Here is a 17,394-nt window from a genome sequence, read left to right on the forward strand (position 1 = left end):
GATCTCCTGACCTCGTGATCCGCCCGTCTCGGCCTCCCAAAGTGCTGGGATTACAGGCTTGAGCCACCGTGCCCAGCCATTCCTTGTTTTTTCTATGTTTAGATGTTTATTATTTTCCATAAGTTATTGGGGTACAGGTGGTACTTGGTTACAGGAGTAAGTTATTTAGTGGTGATTTGTAAGATTTTGGTGCACCTATCACCCGAGCAGTATACACTGCACCATATTTGTAGTCTTTTATCCCTTGTCCCCCACAATCTTCCATCCAAGTCCCCAAAGTCCATTGCATCATTCTTATGCCTTTGGGTCCTCATAGTTTAGCTCCCACTTATCAGTGAGAACATACATATGTCTATCTAATCTTAAAAAAATCAACTTCTGAAGTTGAAAAAGTCTTGTATCAACACTGTGAAATATCAAAAACACAGTGTAGAATTAAAAAAAAACCCAGGTTGCAAAAGTATATCTATAGTAGGATATGAAGTAAATAAATAAATACTAGCTGAATTAATTTAAAGCATATGTAAACCAAGTTTATATGTAAGAGAAGTGTAAAAGTGAATGCCAAATTCAGAGTGACAGTTACTTCTGGGGAAGGAGGAAGGCAAAGAGTGAAGGAGGGACTTGTTATTTATGTTGTGATGTTTTATTTCTTAAGCTGGGTTGTGAGGACATGGGTGTTTTGTTGTATTATTCTGTATACTCTTTTTTTAAATACTGGAAATGTTTAATAAAACAAGTAATACATGCTCCTGGTTAACAAATCCCAATTGCACTAAAGATAATAGGATGAGAAGCAAGTCTCCCTCCCACTCCAGACTTGTAGTTCCCTAGCTTCCCTCTTCAGAGGCAGTTGCTGTCCCCAATCTCTTCTGCATCCTTTCAGAAAAATCCTGACTACCTATATAACAAGTTTTATATAGGTGTAAAAATATCTATATAACAAGCCGACATGGTGAAACCCTGTCTCTACTAAAAACACAAGAGTGTATATACACTCTTCTTTAAAAAATACAGAATGGAAAATACCATTCACTCCACTCTGCACATTGCTTTCTAAAAGTTAACTGTCTTAGAGCAGTTGCTTTCCGCCTTAGCTGCACATTAGAATCACCTGGGAAGATTCCAAGATGGACCAATCCATGGTATCCAGCCCAGACCAACTAGTCAGAATCTGTAGGAGCTGGCTCTGGGCGTCCCAGGTGATTCTTACGTACAGTCAGGGTTGAGAACTGCTGGCCTAGACTGTGACTCTAATTCTGAAGATGAGTCTAGAAAGGGGAGCTACATAGGCTAAGAGGCTTTCTCTCTGGGTGAGCTGGGACCCAGAGAGGCATAGCTGTTTGTAGGGCTTGATGAATTCTCTGGGCCCACAGACAGGCCTCCTAATAATATCCCAAGTCTTGACAAAGTGTATTCATTATAGATGAGAAACGGCACTTTCTCCAAGGCAACCCAAAATCCCCTAAGTCCCCTCATTGCTAGTCTCCATTCAGGATGTTGAGACAACCCTTCTTCACCTCTTTTTCATGATAAACGGTGTTAGGCAATTCTTTTTTTCTTTTTTGAGACAGAGTCTAGCTCTGTTGTCCAGGCTGGAGTGCAGTGGCACGATCTCAGCTCACTGCAATCTCTGCCTCCTGGGTTCAAGTGATTCTCCTGCCTCAGCCTCCTGAGTAGCTGGGATTACAGGCATACACCACCATGCCAGCGAATTTTTATATTTTTGGTAGAAACGGGGTTTCACCATGTTGGCCAGGCTTGGTCTCGAACCCTTGACCTCAGGTGATCTGTCCGCTTGGGCCTCCCAAAGTGCTAGGATTACAGATGTGAGCCACTGCACCTGACGTGTGTTAGGCAATTCTTGCATTGCTATAAAGAAATACCTGAGACTGGGTAATTTATAAAGAAAAGAGGTTTACATGGAATACTATGTGGCTGTAAAAAAGAATGAGATTGTGTTCTTTGCAGCGACATGGATGGAGCTGGAGACCATCATCCTTAGCAAACTAATGCAGGAACAGAAAACCAAATACCACATGTTCTCACTTATAAGTGGGAGCTAAATGATGAGAACACATTGTCACATAGAATGGAACAGCAGATACTGGGGCCTATTGGAGAGTCAAGGGTGGGAGGAGGGAGAAGATCAGCAAAAATAACTAATGGGTACTAGGCTTAATACCTGGGTGATTAAATAATTTGTACAACAAGCCTCCATGACACGAGCTTACCTATATAACAAACCTGCCATGTATCTCTGAACTTAAAATAAAAGTTAAATTTAAAAAAAATAAAAATAAAAAGGGCCAGGCGCAGTGTCTCATGCCTGTAATTCCAGCACTTTGGGAGGCTGAGGTGGGCGGAACGAGGTCAGGAGATCGAGACTATCCTGGCTAACACGGTGAAACCCCATCTCTACTAAAAAATACAAAAAATTAGCCAGGCGTGGTGGTGGGTGCCTGTGGTCCCAGTTACTCGGGAGGCTGAGGCAGGAAAATGGTGTGAACCCTGGAGGCGGAGCTTGCAGTTACCCTAGATTGCACCCTGCACTCCAGGCTGGGTGACAGAGTGAGACTCCATCTCAAAAAACAAAAAACAAACACCGCCAGGCACAGTGGCTCACATCTGTAATCCCAGCACTTTGCGAGGCCGAGGTGGGTGAATCACTCGAGGCCAGGAGTTTGAGACCAGCCAGGCCAAGATAGTGAAACCCTGTCTATACTAAAAATAAAAAAAATTAGCCTGGCTTGGTGCTGCATGCCTGTAATCCCAGCTACTCAGGAGGCTGAGGCACGAGAATTACTTGAGCCTGGGAGGTGGAGGTTGCAGTGAGTGGAGATCCCACCACTGTACTCCAGCTTGAGTGACAGAGCGAGACTCTGTCTGAAAAAAAAAAAAAAAAAAGACAAGAAAAGAGAAAAGAGGATTGATTGGCTCATGGCTCTGCAGACTGTACAGGAAGCATGATGCTGGCATCTGCCCAGCTTTTGGGAAGGCCTCAGGAAACTTACAATCATGGCGAAAGGCGAAGGGGGAGCAGGCACGTCTTACTTGGCCCCTGCAGGAGCAAGACAGTGATGGGGAAGGTGCTACATGCATTTAAACAACAAGATCTCGAGAGAACGCTCTCATTATTGTGAGGACAGTACCAAGGGGACTGTATTTAACCATTCATGAAAAATCTGTCCCCATGATCCAATCACCTCTCACTGGGCCCCACCTCCAATACTGAGGATTGCATTTCCATATGAGATTTGGGTAGGGTACACATCCAAAGTATATCAAACATAAAGTTTAGTAAAAACTTTGAAATAGCACCAAACCAAAAAAGGGGTAGGTACACATATATGTTTTTTTTTGTTTTGTTTTTTTTGTTTTTTTTTTTGAGACAGGATTTTACTCCCATCGCCAGGCTGGAGTGCAGTGGCACGCTCTTGACTCACTACAACCTCCGCCTCCTGGGCCCAAGTGATCCTTCTGCCTCAGCCTCCTAAGTAGCTGGGATGACAGGCACATGCCACCATGTCTGGCTAATTTTTGTATTTTTAATAGAGATGGGGTTTCACCACGTTGGCCAGGCCAGTCTTGAGCTCCTGACCTCAAGTGTTTTGCCCACCTCGACCTCCCAAAATGCTGGGATTACGGGTGTGAGCCACTGCATCTGGCCTAGCCTACATTTTTTGTCGATATTATCAGATTGCTCTGCTAATAGTGCACAATTTGACAGTCCCACAGAAAAATGAATGTGCCCAATATTAAGTATTAGCGCTTTATTTTATTTTTGACTATCTGGTGAAAAGTGATGTATTTATGTTTTTTAGCCTTTATTGGATTTTTATTGAGGTTGAGTATCATTTTATAGGATTCTTTATAGAGACCACATTAGTGGGACTAGGGATTAGATTTATATGAGAAGTTGCTGTAACAAAGAATGAAGGCAGTAAGTAGTGCGACAGTTTCAATTCTGATTTCAATCTGTATTTAAGGGGCTTTAATTATTATTCATCTTCTTTCATCTTCTCTCACACAGTTTCCTGAGATCCTTCTACAAGCAGCTTCCAAGATGGCCAGGACCTTGCCCCCTGAAGAATTCCTCTGGGCTGTCTTTGAGTCTGTTCGGAATAGCAGTGACAAGATTCCCAGCTCTGACCCTATGCCTGGTGAGTGTTTCCAGGGTATCTGAGCCGCTGCTGGGGTGGCAGCATTTTGGGCAGGGTCTCTGACATCAAGAGGCCTCCTTATGCAGGGAACTGGATGAAATGTCTGCAAAGCAATAGAATGACAAAATCTACAGGCAAAGAATTACATTTTTGGGTCAGGCGCGGTTGCTCAAGCCTGTAATCCTAGCACTTTGTGAGGCTGAGGCAGGCAGATCACTTGAGGTCAGGAGCTCGAGACCAGCCTGGCCAACATGGCGAAACCCTGTCTCTACTGAAAACACAAAAATTAGCCAGGCGTAATGGTGCGCACCTGTAGTCCCAGGTACTCTGGAGGCTGAGGCACAAGGATTGCTTGAACCAAGGAGGTGAAATTTGCAGTGAGCTGAGATGGTACCGCTGCACTCCAGCCTGGGTGACAGCGAGACTCTGTCTCAAAACAAAACAAAACAAAAAAGAGTTACAGTTTTGTAAAGTAACCTGGAATCATGTCCCATACTCCATACCCAGGCTAGTAGGTTTCATGAGTGAATACGTGTAACAAACATTTCAGTAGGATTGACTTAAAGGACCAACATGGATTAGTGGTTTAACATTGCAGTGACAGGGCTGAGCTGGCTAGATTTCTCTCCTGAGTCTGCCACTTACTGGCTGTGTGGTTTTGGGTAAGCTCTTTAACCTCTGTGTGCCTCAGTTTTCATCCTCTATCAAATGGGGATAATGAAAGTCTCTACTTCACTGGGTTATTGTGAGAATTAATGGGGGTAAGCCCAGAAACATGTTTACAAGAATGTCTGTCATGTAGCAGATCCTTAATAAGTGTTAGATATTTTTAAAATTTGATTTGTAAAAAAATTTTTGAGGTGGAGTCTCACTGTGTCACCCAGGCTGGAGTACAGTGGTATGATCTCGGCCCACTGAAACCTCCGCCTCCCAGATTCCAGCAACTATCCTGCCTCAGCCTCCTGACTAGCTGGGATTATAGGCATGTGCCACTACGCCTGGCTAAGTTTTGTATTATTAGTAAAGGTGGGGTTTCACCATGTTGGCGAGGCTGGTCTTGAACTCTGGCCTCAGGTTATCCACCCGCCTTGGCCTCCCGAAGTGCTGGGATTACAGGCGTGAGCCACTGTGCCCCCACCTAAAATTTGATTTTATAGAGGCAGGGCCTTGCTTAGTCACCCAGGCTGGAGTACGGTGGTGTAATCATGGCTCACTACAGCCTCGACCTCCTGGACTCAAGAGATCCTCCCACCTCAGCTTTACAAGTTAGCTGGGACTACAGGCATGCACCACCACATCTGGATAATGTTTTATTTTTTGTAGAGATAGGATCTTGCTATGTTTCCCAGGCTGATGTTGAACTCTGAGACTCAAGTGATCATCCTGCCTTGGTTCTCCCATAGTGCTGGGATTATAGATGTGAGCCACCATGCCTGTCCAAGTGTTAGGTATTTTATTATCATTACCATGCACCTACTAAGTGCAGACTGGGGCCAGGCATGAGGAGACAAAGTTAATCAGATCCAATGGTAGTAGTTGACAGTCAGTGCTTGCTTTCATCCACCCAACAAATATTAGTTAATCACTAATTATGTGAACAAAGAGCTTACTTTCAAATGGAGGGTAGCAAGACAATAAAGTCCATACATAAGTGAAATATATGATATATCATATAAAAAGTGCCAAGAATGAAAATAAAGCAAGGGAATGGGCCATGAGTGTTGGGAGGGGGACTGTCATGTGAAAAGAGAACCATGAAGGAACGTCTCATTGAGAAGGTGACATTTGAATGAAGACTCAAGGGCGAGTGGGCCATGTGAATATTTTCAATTAGAGTCTTCCAGGCAGAGAGTGCGACAGGATCACTACTGTGAGTGGGAGGTAGGAGCCAGTGTGTTTGGAGGGGAGTGAGAGACAAGGCCAGCCATGTAGGGACTGATAAAGGAAACCCTAATGACTTTGGCTTTTACTCTGGGTGGAGACATCATGTGACATCGAGCAAAGAAGTGTCACAATTGGATTTATGTGTACCTTGGGTGATTATCCCTCCATGCATTATGCTGTTCTCCCATTTTGTTTTTCTTGGTGAATGTGGGGATTTTATTGGGTAATGGAGGTGGCTCTCAGTGGGATGGATGGGGAGCTAGAAAGGGGATGGAGTGGGAAGATGATCTTCCCCTGGAGTTTGGCTGTCCTGTGGCCAATCTCCTTTCCAACTGTCCCCAGCCAAACTCTTCTTGGTATTCAGACGCTTCTTCTTTTCTCTCCTTCTCTGCCATGCTGCTCTTCTGCTCCTCTTCTCTTTATTCATCTGCTCACCTGCTTATATGCTCATGGAGCCTGGGGTTTGGGGTTTATATGGGTACAGGATAGTGGGATGTGGCAGGCCAAAAGGTAACACTTGGGTGTGAAAACAGGAATGCCTATTCCCATTTAGGGCTGCGGATTTCCAGGCTTGGGTGTTCTCTTGTTTTTTAAATGAAGGAAACTGGGGCTTAGGAGACTAAGGGACTTGTCCAAAGTCACAGAGTTAGTAAATGGCAGTGTTTGGATTTGTACCCAAAGCTGATGGTGAGCACCACTGGCTCCCACTGCCTTCAAGGTCTAGCAGTCCATGTCATCATATTGCAGAGCTCTTACTGTGTGCATGTAGTACACAAAAGTAAGGCTTTCCACGCTCAGGGGAAGGAAGCTCTGGTATCAGTGCATAGTTTGAGTGTTCTGTAGTTGGTTCTGGGTATTAATTGCTGCTATGCTTTAGTGATTAATGAATTAGCAGAATTACTGCTTGGTTTTATATTAGTGTGTGTGTGTGTGTGTGTGTGTGTGTGTTCATTCACCCACAGATACTTGCTGAACGCCTACTATGTACCAGGCTCTATTCTAAGCCCTGGACAGACACGGTGATAAGACCAAGTCCCTGATGTACTAGTCAACCATTCTGCCCTCTCTAGTTCTGTGCTACCACTGATGTTGTTTTCACTAGAGAGTGGGGTGGGGGTTGGCCTAGGGAGGGATGGATCTTTAGTCCCTTCCAAGTGGCTTATGATGAAGATGTTTGAGGACCACAACTGGCATCTTTGATCTGGTCTACTTTTGCCTCTTGATTGGAATGCAGTGAATTTCCATTGAAGGTGCAATGAGAAGAGAGAGGCCATGGAGCTTGGGAAATGCCCTGGCCTTGGGTGAGGTTGGTGCATCTGTCAGCATCAGTGGTGGTCTGCTGCTAAGACAAGAAATCCATGGTTGCTCTTAAGGATCCTAGAGTTTTCTCCCAGGTTGGGCACACTGGAGCCAGCAAAGACAATATCTCATTTGCATGTTGGTTGGTAACTGGTTTGAGTAGGTAAGGTCCACGTTATTCAAAGACCGAAATGGCTGTTTTTCCTTTTGCCAAGGGAAGTGCAAAGGGCTCATTTTTCTTTTCTCTTGGGATGCGAAATCCACAACCCCCACTATGATTTTCATGGACAGCAACTCATCTTCCTAGTTTTTATTTTTTATTTTATTTTGACACAGGGTCTCAGTGTTACCCAGGCTGGAGAGTAGTGGTATGATCACGGCTCACTGCAGCCTTGACCTCCCTGGCTCAGGTGATCCTCCCACCTCAGCCTCCTGGGTAGCTGGGACTACAGGCATGTGCCATCATACCCAGCTAATATTTTGCAGTTTTTTTAGAGATGAGGTCTTGCCATGTTGCCCAGGCTGGTCTTGAACTCCTGGGCTCAAGTGATCCTTCTGCCTTGGCGTCCCAAAGTGCTGGGATTGAAGACATGAGCCACCGTGCAGCCCATCTTCCCATTTTTATAGGAAGACTCCTTCATAATTTTGGAACCTTTATGCTGGGTTGCAAACTCAGAGGCATAGGGGGTGAGGCAGGCAACAGAAATTGTGTATTGAGTGCTTACTGTATGCATGGCACTGTTCTAAGTGCTTTATATATAACACATTTAGTTTTCACAACCATCCTATGAGGTGATTTTATTTCCATTTTATAGACAAGAAAACTGAAATACAGAGAGGTTAAATAGCCTTGGATTTGAATCGAAAGTCGGGACGGTTCACCACCAGCTCTTACTGCCCTCAAGGAATTTGTAGTTTAATTGTAATGTTGCATTGCTCCTAGTTTGTGCATGTGGATGTGCAAAAAGCTGACATTTCCATGACTTTGTTACCCAATAATTAGCAAGAAATGGCAGAAGTGGGATTCAGTCTAGTCCCTGGGCTCCTGCTCTCCACTTTTACTCTATAGTCCCTTTCATGCATAAATCTGACTGGCGAAGAATGTTACTCATTTCAATACACAGACTAACATTTCCTGAAATTCTCTTTCCTCTTTTCCTTCCCTGCATCTCCCCTTTCTTCAGGTTGCCATGGAGTCGCGGCCCCCTCTTCTGATGACATCTTCAAGTTGGCCGAAGCCAATGCCTGCTGGGCCCTGGAGGACCTGCGGTGCATGGAGGAAGACACATTCATCAGGACTGTGGAACTGCTGGGAGCTGTCCAGGGTTTCAGCCGGCCTCAGCTGATGACCCTGAAGGAGAAAGCAATACAGGTGAAGCCCACCTCAGGGAGGAAATGTTAAACAGAGGAAAAAAAGAAAAACACGAAAACCAGTTCAGCATTTCTGCACATTGAGCCCTCCTCAAGGAGTTTTCACATATATCATCTTGAAATTTTACTGCATCAGCTCAGTGATATTGTGATCTCCTTATCTGAGAAAGGAGGAAATTTCCAGTTCCTCCCTCTTAGGACTGTGGCAGAGAATGGGATGAGATGTGTCTTGGCATCTAGCAGATGCTCAGTGGATAAAGTTCTGTGGATGTCCCAATGCCTCTGACCAAGGCGGTTTCCAAGAATTAGCCCTTTTATTCCTTCACATGGAGAGCCCCAGCTGCTGCTCATAGCAGGTTTTCTCAGAATCTGTTGCAAATTTGTCTGAAAATATAACAGAAAGGAGTAAAAAGAGGACTGGAAGTAGTTTTCCATCTTTAACAAGGTTCTTTGTTGGCTGGGTGCGGTGGCTTATGCCTGTAATCCCAACAATTTGGGAGGTCTAGGCGGGCGGATCATGGGAGGTCAGGAGTTCGAGACCAGGCTGGCCAACATGGTAAAACTCCGTCTCTACTCAAAACACAAAAATTATCCAGGCGGGTGGCAGGCGCCTGTAGTTCCAGCTACTTGGGAGGCTGAGGCAGGAGAATTGCTTGAACCCAGGAGGTGGAGGTTGCAGTGAGCCAAGATTGCGCCAGTGCACTCTAGCCTGGGCATCAGAGCTGAGGCTTTGTCTCAAAAACAAAATAAAAGGAGGCTGGGCACAGTGGCTCATGCCTGTAATCCCAGCACTTTGGGAGGCAGATTACAAGGTCAAGAGATCGAGACCAGCCTGGCCAACAAGGTGAAACCCCATCTCTACTCAAAATACAAACAATTAGCCGAGCGTGGTGGCAAGGACCTGTAGTTCCAGCTACTTGGGAGGCTGAGGCAGGAGAATTGCTTGAACCCGGGAGGCGGAGGTTGTGGTGAGCCGAGACTGCGTCATACACTCCAGCCTGGTGACAGAGCGAGACTCCATCTCAAATAAATAAATAAAAAGAAAAAGGTCGCTTTGTGGCCTGTTTTAGCTTTTTAAATTCTTTTTCTTTTTCTTTTAAGACAGAGTCTTGCTCTGTTGCCCAGGCTGGAGTGCAGCAGTGTGATCTCTGGTTCACTGCAAACTGCCTCCTGGGTTCAAGTGATTCTTGTGTCTCAGCCACGTGAGTAGCTGGGACTACAGGCACAAGCCACCATACCTGGCTAATAATTGTATTTTAGTAGAGATGGGGTTTGTTTGGCCAGGCTTGTCTTAAACCCCTAGCCTCAAGTGATCTGCTCACCTTGGCCTCCCACAGTGCTGGGATTACAGGCATGAGCCACCGCACCCAGGCCCATTTTAGCTCTTTACATGGTTGTAGAATATCTAGTTACCCTCAAGGGTTAAACAATTCAATTTCTTAAAATATAACTGTATTTGTGTATTATATGAGTACTTCAAGTTTATTGTAGAAAAGTCAGAAAATAATAAAGAAGAAAATCAGTGATAATCTTTTACTTACTATTGATATTTTGATAAGCATTGATCAACAGATAAGCACTGTTGATATTTTGGTATATTCATTTGAAGCTTACCAGACTCCAAAACTATGTATATAAAAATATTATTTTGTATATTTCTTTTTTTTTCTTTTTTTTTTTTTGAGACGGAGTCTTGCTCTGTCACCCGGGCTGAAGTGCAGTGGCCGGATCTCAGCTCACTGCAAGCTCTGCCTCCCGGGTTCACGCCATTCTCCTGCCTCAGCCTCCCGAGTAGCTGGGACTACAGGCGCCCGCCACCTCGCCCGGCCAGTTTTTTTAGTAGAGATGGGGTTTCACCTTGTTAGCCAGGATGGTCTCGATCTCCTGACCCCGTGATCCGCCCGTCTCGGCCTCCCAAAGTGCTGGGATTACAGGCTTGAGCCACCGCACCCGGCCTATTTTGTATATTTCATACACATATCTCATGTTCTACAAAAATGATATTATACTTACCTACTATTCAATAACTTACTTTCTACGCCCAACAGTACAGACTGCATATTTTTTCATATCCAAAATGTAAATCTATGTCAGTATTTTATTTATTTATTTATTTTTTGAGATGGAGTTTTGTTCTTGTTGCCCAGGCTGGAGTACAATGGTGTGGTCTCGGCTCACTGCAACTTCCACCTCCCAGGTTCAACCAATTCTCCTGCCTCATCCTCCCAAGTAGCTGGGATTATAGGCACCTGCCACCATGCCTGGCAAATTTTTGTTTTTTTGTTATTTTTTTTAGTAGAGATGGGGTTTCACAATGTTGACTAGGCTGGTCTTGAACTCCTGACCTCAAGGCCTGCCTTGGCATCCCAAAGTGTTGGGATTACAGGCATGAGCCACCGTGCCCAGTGTATATCAGTGTTTTAAATAGCTTTGTAATACAATTAGCCTTCCATATCAATGGATTCCACATCTGCAGATTCAACCAACCTCAGGTAGAATGTATTTAGAAAAACACTCCAAATAACAATATAACAATAAAAAAAAACACGTAAAAATACAGTAGCACTTTTGACATTCCATTTTGTACATATTTACATAGCACTTACACTGCATCAGGTATTACGAGTAATCTAGAGATGATTTAAAGTATACAGGAGGATGTGCATAGGTTATATGCAAATACTACACTATTTTAAATAAGGGACTTGAATATCCGTGGATTTTGGTATCTTTGAGGAGTACTGGAACCAATCCTCAGTGGAGATATCCACAGGGGCAACTGCATTTTATTTATGGTTAGTTCTTATTTATTTAGCTAATTGTTAGACTTTCAGGTTACATTTTAAAAAATGCCTCAAGGTATACCTTTATACATGTACGGTTGGGTACTTATCTCATTTACTCAGGCTAAATTCCCAGAGGTAGAATTTCTGGGTCAAAGAATATAAATACTTTAAAAGCTTTTGATACAGATAGCCAAATTGCCCTCTCAACAGCGTGTACCAACTTATATTCTCAACTACAACAAATGAGGGTATCCCTTACCTTGTATCTTTCCAGCACCATAAATGATGATAATTCTTTTTACTTCTTGTCATATGATGAATCAACATGGTCTTCTCTGATTGTTTTTAATGTATATGTCTTTAATTATGACTGAGAATAAACTTTTCCCCATACATTTAATTTTTCTTTTGCGATTTCCTTGTTGATGTCTTCTTTTATTTTTAAAACAAATATAGTTATCTTTTTATTATTGATTTAAAAGAGAGCTTTATATTAAGATTTACCCTGCATCTTTTAAATTTTTAATTATTTTTTATTAAGGGATAGTTAACAAATACAAATTATATATATTTGTGGTATATACATATATATATATTATGATGTTTTGATATATGTATACATTGGGGAATGGTTAAAGCAGACTGATTAACATGTCAATCACCTTTCATACTTGTCAGCTGTCAGTTTTTGTTGTGAGAATATTTAACATTTACTCTCTTCACAATTTTCAAGTATTCAACAGTTTATTATCAACTATGGTCACCATGCTGCACAGTAGGTTTCCCTATGTCTGTTTTATTTTTATTTTTTTGAGACAGGGTCTCGCTCTGTCACCCAGGCTGGAGTGCAGTGGCACCATCTTGGCTAACTGCAACTTCTGCAAGCGAGTCTTGTGCCTCAGCCACCCGAGTGGCTGGGATTACAGATGTGCGCCACCATGCACTGCTAATTTTTTTTTTTTTTTTGTATTTTTAGTAGAGGCAGAATTTTGTTATGTTGGCCAGGCTGATCTTGAACTTCTGGCCTCATGCTGTCTGCATGCCTTGGCCTCCCAAAATGCTGAGATTCCAGGTGTGAGCCACCGCACCTGGCCTCCTTATGTCTGTTTTAGATACTGTCTTTGTCCATTCAGGCTGCTGTAACAAAATATCATAGACTGTTAACTTACAAACAGAAATTTATTTCTCACAGTTCTGGGGGGTGAGAAATAAAAAATTGAAGCACTGGCAGATCCAATGTTTGGTAAGGGCTTATTTTTCGTAGATGGTGCCTTCTCACTGTGTCCTCACATGGTAGAAAGGGGCTAGCTTGTAGCTAGCTCTCTGGGGTCTCTTTTACAAGGGCACTAATCCCACTTATGAAAGCTCCACCCTTATGAACTAATCATCTCCCAAGGCCCAACCTTCTAATACTATCACATTGGAGATTAGGTTTTAACATATGAATTTTAGGGGGGCACAAACATTCAAATAATGGTAAATACCATCACCAGTGTTCAGTCTATTCTGTTTTCTTTTTTTGCCTAAAGGTTTGGGACATGCCTTCTTACTGGAGAGAACACCATATTGCCTCCCTAGGGCGCATTGCTCTGACTCTTAATGAGAGTGAGCTGGAGCAGCTGAACCTCAGTTCCATAGACACTGTGGCTTTTCTAACCCAGCAAATAGAATGGAGCCCGAGACAGGTGGGTGGATGTTTCTGGGTCTTTTAACTATTCCGTATTTATAAGAGCTGCCTTCATATCCTTACTGTTAATTTCATCATCACTGTCATTTTTGAGTCTGTTGCTGTTGACTGATTTTTATCTTAGTTCTGGGTCATATTTTCTTTTGTTGTTTGCAAGCCTAGCAATTTTGATTGGGTGATGAACATTGTGGATTTTACATTGTTGAGTATTTGATTTAGTTGTATTTCTTTGAAGAGTATTGGGCTTTGTTCTGTCGTACACCTAAGTTACTTTTAAATCAGCTTGATCCTTTTGATGCTTCCTTTTGAGTTTTGTTAGGGCAAGTCCAGAGTGACCTTTATTCTGTGGTTAATTTATTGTCATTACTGTGACATGATTCCTTTGAGGACACTACCTAATGCTCCATGTATTCCAAGACCTCTCTACTCTGGCTGGTGAGAATGTGAGCTATTTCCAGCTCCACATGAGCTCTGGAAGTTGCTCAGCCTAATCCTTTCTGATTACTGGTTACTCTTTTCCTGCCTATGTGGAGTTTCACTCTTTGCATGTGCAAATTAGCAGTCAGTACTAGACATCTCTGCAGATTTCTGGAACTCTCTGCAGTTTCCTCCTGTCTAATACTTTGCCCCACAAGAGATAAGTGCCCTGGCCTCTCTCAACTTGGATCTCTGTATCCTCAACTCGACTGGGCCACTGGGCGTATTGTGGTTCCTCTTCCTGATCCATGTCCTGGAAACTGCTTTTTGGCAGTAAGTGAGGGTAATTTTAGGGCTCATCTTGTTTGTATTTTTCTTCTGGGATTGTGATTCTGTGTTGTTCCATATCCGGATGCAGTTGTCTGATATATTTTGTTAAATTTTCTAGTTGTTTATGGGAGGTGGATCATTCCTATGTTAATTAATCCTTCATGGGCTAAAGAAGTTTTCCCCAGAATTTTAATTGTTTTGATTGGGAGAGAAGTTTAGGGTGTCTAATCCACTGTACTGCTGGAAAGGGAAATCTTAGCCCTTTCATGTTATCTTCATTCTTAGGCAGCTCTCTCAGCGGTCATTTTCAGCACTAGGCTTATATACAACCTAATTAACAAGCCCATAAAAATGTGCCACTTCTTTATTAGTTTTTGGAAAAACCCCAGCATTGACTCCACTCATGGAGTTGCCCACCCCTGAGCAACCACTGTGGTCAGGGGTTGAATATGTTGGTTGGTGAGGCCTGCATCAGGGAGTGGAGTCCATCTTATCACCATCTCATGACCGCATGAGCCGAGTGGGGAAGGATATGTACTAGGCTGATTAAGGTTCTCCAAAGGTGTCCATATCTGAACCCCTAGAAGCTGTGAATATGTTAACTTATGGAGCAAAAGGGACTTCGAAGATGTGATTAAGGATCTTGAGATGGGGAGGTTGTCTTGGATTATTTGGGTGGGCCCAAGGTAATCACAAGGGTCCATTTAAGAAGGAGCAAGGAGGGTCATAGATAGAGAAGGTGACGTGATAATGGAAGCAGAGGGACTAGAAAGAGATCTGAAGGTGCTCTCCCGCTGATTTTGGAGATGGAGGATGGGGCTATGAGCCAAGGAAATGCAGGTGGCTTCTTGAAGCTAGAAAAAGCAAGAAAATGAATTCTTAGATCTCCCAGAAAGAACCTATCCTTCTAGTCCATTTTAGGACGTACAGTCTCCAGAACTATAAGAGAATAAATGTGTATTTTTAAAAGCCACTGTATTTGTGGTAATTTGGTAGAGTAGCAATAGGAAGCTAATAGAGGGTAATTTTCCAAAGAAAAGTGTGGATGCTGAGCAACCAAAATGAATGAATGTCCCCCTACTCTTATGAGCTTTTTGTAATCACAGTTGCCTTGTTTCATAACTCTGAGTGGCACCATTCAAACAGAATACAGTGTGAGCGGTGCCCCCCTGGAGCTGGGCAACATGCAGATCCTGGCCATGAAGATTACATGAGTTAAATACTTGAAAACATTTTGAACAATGTCTGGTACATAGTATTCAATAAAAATTAGCTGTTTTCATAGTTGATATTGACATCATTGCATTGTCATTATCAACATCATCATATCATTATCATCATCATCACAGCCTCTTTCTCTGGGTTAGTCTCCTCCTTTGCAAGATGAGAGGGTTAGCCCCAACACTCAGAGGTTCCTTTCAGTCTGATATTCTATCATCCCATGGTTCTTTGACTCTAAAACTGGTTTTGACTAGTTTGAGAAGTGCCACATCACACTGTGCTATTAAAATCATTCTATTTGCAGTCTGGGAGAAACGGAAAAATACATCCAACTTAGAAACTAGGGTATCTCTTTCCCTTCGCACCGATTTTAATTCTCATGGATGGCAGTGAGATTTATCAATATGTTTGAAGAGGATATGAAAACCTAACATTTGCATGTATCATTTGCAGTCAGTTCTTCAACTTTAGCTCCCAATCAAACCTTAAATGCATGTTTCTAGATTAATAGTCAGACCCGACGGAACTACATTAACAGATAGTTCAGCTCAAAAACCAATATAAGGAAAATAACTATTATAGAAGCCAGAGGGATGAACAGAGAGATTGAAATCTTAAAGCTATTCATTTTTCAACAGTTAATATTGCCTAAAAGTGTTGGTGTTAATTGTCTTGGGATCATTACATATACGCTGGTCTAGTCACTCAAGGAAATATATTTTAACTTATCACCTTCCAGGCTGAGCTTGCATTTTCCGGGTTTCAGTGGCACGGACAATTTAATACCACACCTTCAAAGTAATTTTATTTAAATTGTATCTTTGCACTTTCATTTTAAAGTGAGCATGCCTGATAGTTGAGGAGCCCAAATTGCTCTGAGTCAACTAGTGAAACCTGATTGTGAAGACTTAATAAGAAAAATTTGAAAGCTAACTTGAATCTCCATCTTTTCTCCACAGCCAAACACCTTCACTGGCTAAGAGTATAGGCCGTGGATTCAGACTGCCTGGGTTTTTTTTTTTTTTTTTGAGACGGAGTCTCGCTATCACCCAAGCTGGAGTGCAGTGGCGGGATCTCAGCTCACCGCAAGCTCCGCCTCCGAGGTTCACGCCATTCTCCTGCCTCAGCCACCCGAGTAGCTGGGACTACAGGCGCCTGCCACGTCGCCCGGCTAGTTTTTTGTATTTTTTAGTAGAGACGGGGTTTCACCGTGTTAGCCAGGATGGTCTCGATCTCCCGACCCCGTGATCCGCCCGTCTCGGCCTCCCAAAGTGCTGGGATTACAGGCTTGAGCCACCGTGCCCGGCGAGACTGCCTGGGTTTTGATCCTAGAACTATCATTTTCTTTTTTCTTTCTTTTTTTTTTTTTTTCTTTTTTAGATGGAGTTTTGCTCTTGTTGCCCAGGCTGGAGTGTAATGGCAAGATCTCCACTCACTGCAACCTCCACCTCCCAGGTTCAAGCCATTCTCCTGCCTCAGCCTCCTGATTAGCTGGGATTACAGGCATGCACCACCACACCCAGCTTATTTTGTATTTTTAGTAGAGACAAGGTTTCTCCATATTGGTCAGGCTGGTCTCGAACTCCCGACCTTAGGTGATCCACTCACCTTGGCCTCCCAAAGTGCTGGGATTACAGGTGTGAGCCACCGTGCCCGGCCAGAATGATCATTTTCTAGCTATGTGATCTTGGCCTAGTTACTTAACCTCTCCATGCCTCAGTTTGCTCATCTGCAAACTAGGGATACTATTAATACTTAGCTCATAGGGTTATTTAGGAGGATTAGATGAGATAGTATGTGTAAAGTGGTCAAAGTAGTGCCAGCACACAGTATGCACTCAATGTAAGCTATTACCACTTTTGATATACAGTCCCATTAAGTCAATGACATATAAGTCTAAGCCTGGTGTTACTGAATCCCCCGTCCCCATAGTAGCTGTCAGCTTTGTAATCATGGAGGATAACTTGATGAGGACACTGACCAGTCCTATTTTCAGAAACATGAGAAGTCTTCCTGAAGCCAGTCTATTACATGAGGGCAGCAAAGTGAAGCATGTCAAAGACTATATATTGCCCATGACTTCTGTAAGTCACTCACTCCGATGTTGTTTCATTCATTCATTCATTCACTCAAGAAGTACTTATGGAACTCCTACTGTGTGGCAGGCATTATGCTAGGTGCTGGGGACTCAATGGTAAACTACCTGGATATGGTCCTTTTCTTTTGGGAGCCTACT

At 43.2% G+C, this 17,394-nt stretch overlaps 1 protein-coding gene across 1 annotated transcript in view; it reads left to right on the forward strand.

Moving 5' to 3' along the window:
* Window positions 1-17,394, forward strand: part of OTOA (otoancorin) — an 83,808-nt gene that overhangs the window by 54,888 nt on the left and 11,526 nt on the right. Inside the window, exons 20-22 of the mRNA XM_011931967.1 lie at window positions 4,034-4,163; window positions 8,531-8,718; window positions 13,033-13,188. Of these exons, the coding sequence (XP_011787357.1) occupies window positions 4,034-4,163; window positions 8,531-8,718; window positions 13,033-13,188 (474 nt within the window). The remainder of the gene's footprint in view (window positions 1-4,033; window positions 4,164-8,530; window positions 8,719-13,032; window positions 13,189-17,394) is intronic.

This window comes from Colobus angolensis, unplaced genomic scaffold (genome assembly GCF_000951035.1).
Source record: "Colobus angolensis palliatus isolate OR3802 unplaced genomic scaffold, Cang.pa_1.0 Scaffold92, whole genome shotgun sequence".
NCBI lineage: Eukaryota > Metazoa > Chordata > Mammalia > Primates > Cercopithecidae > Colobus > Colobus angolensis.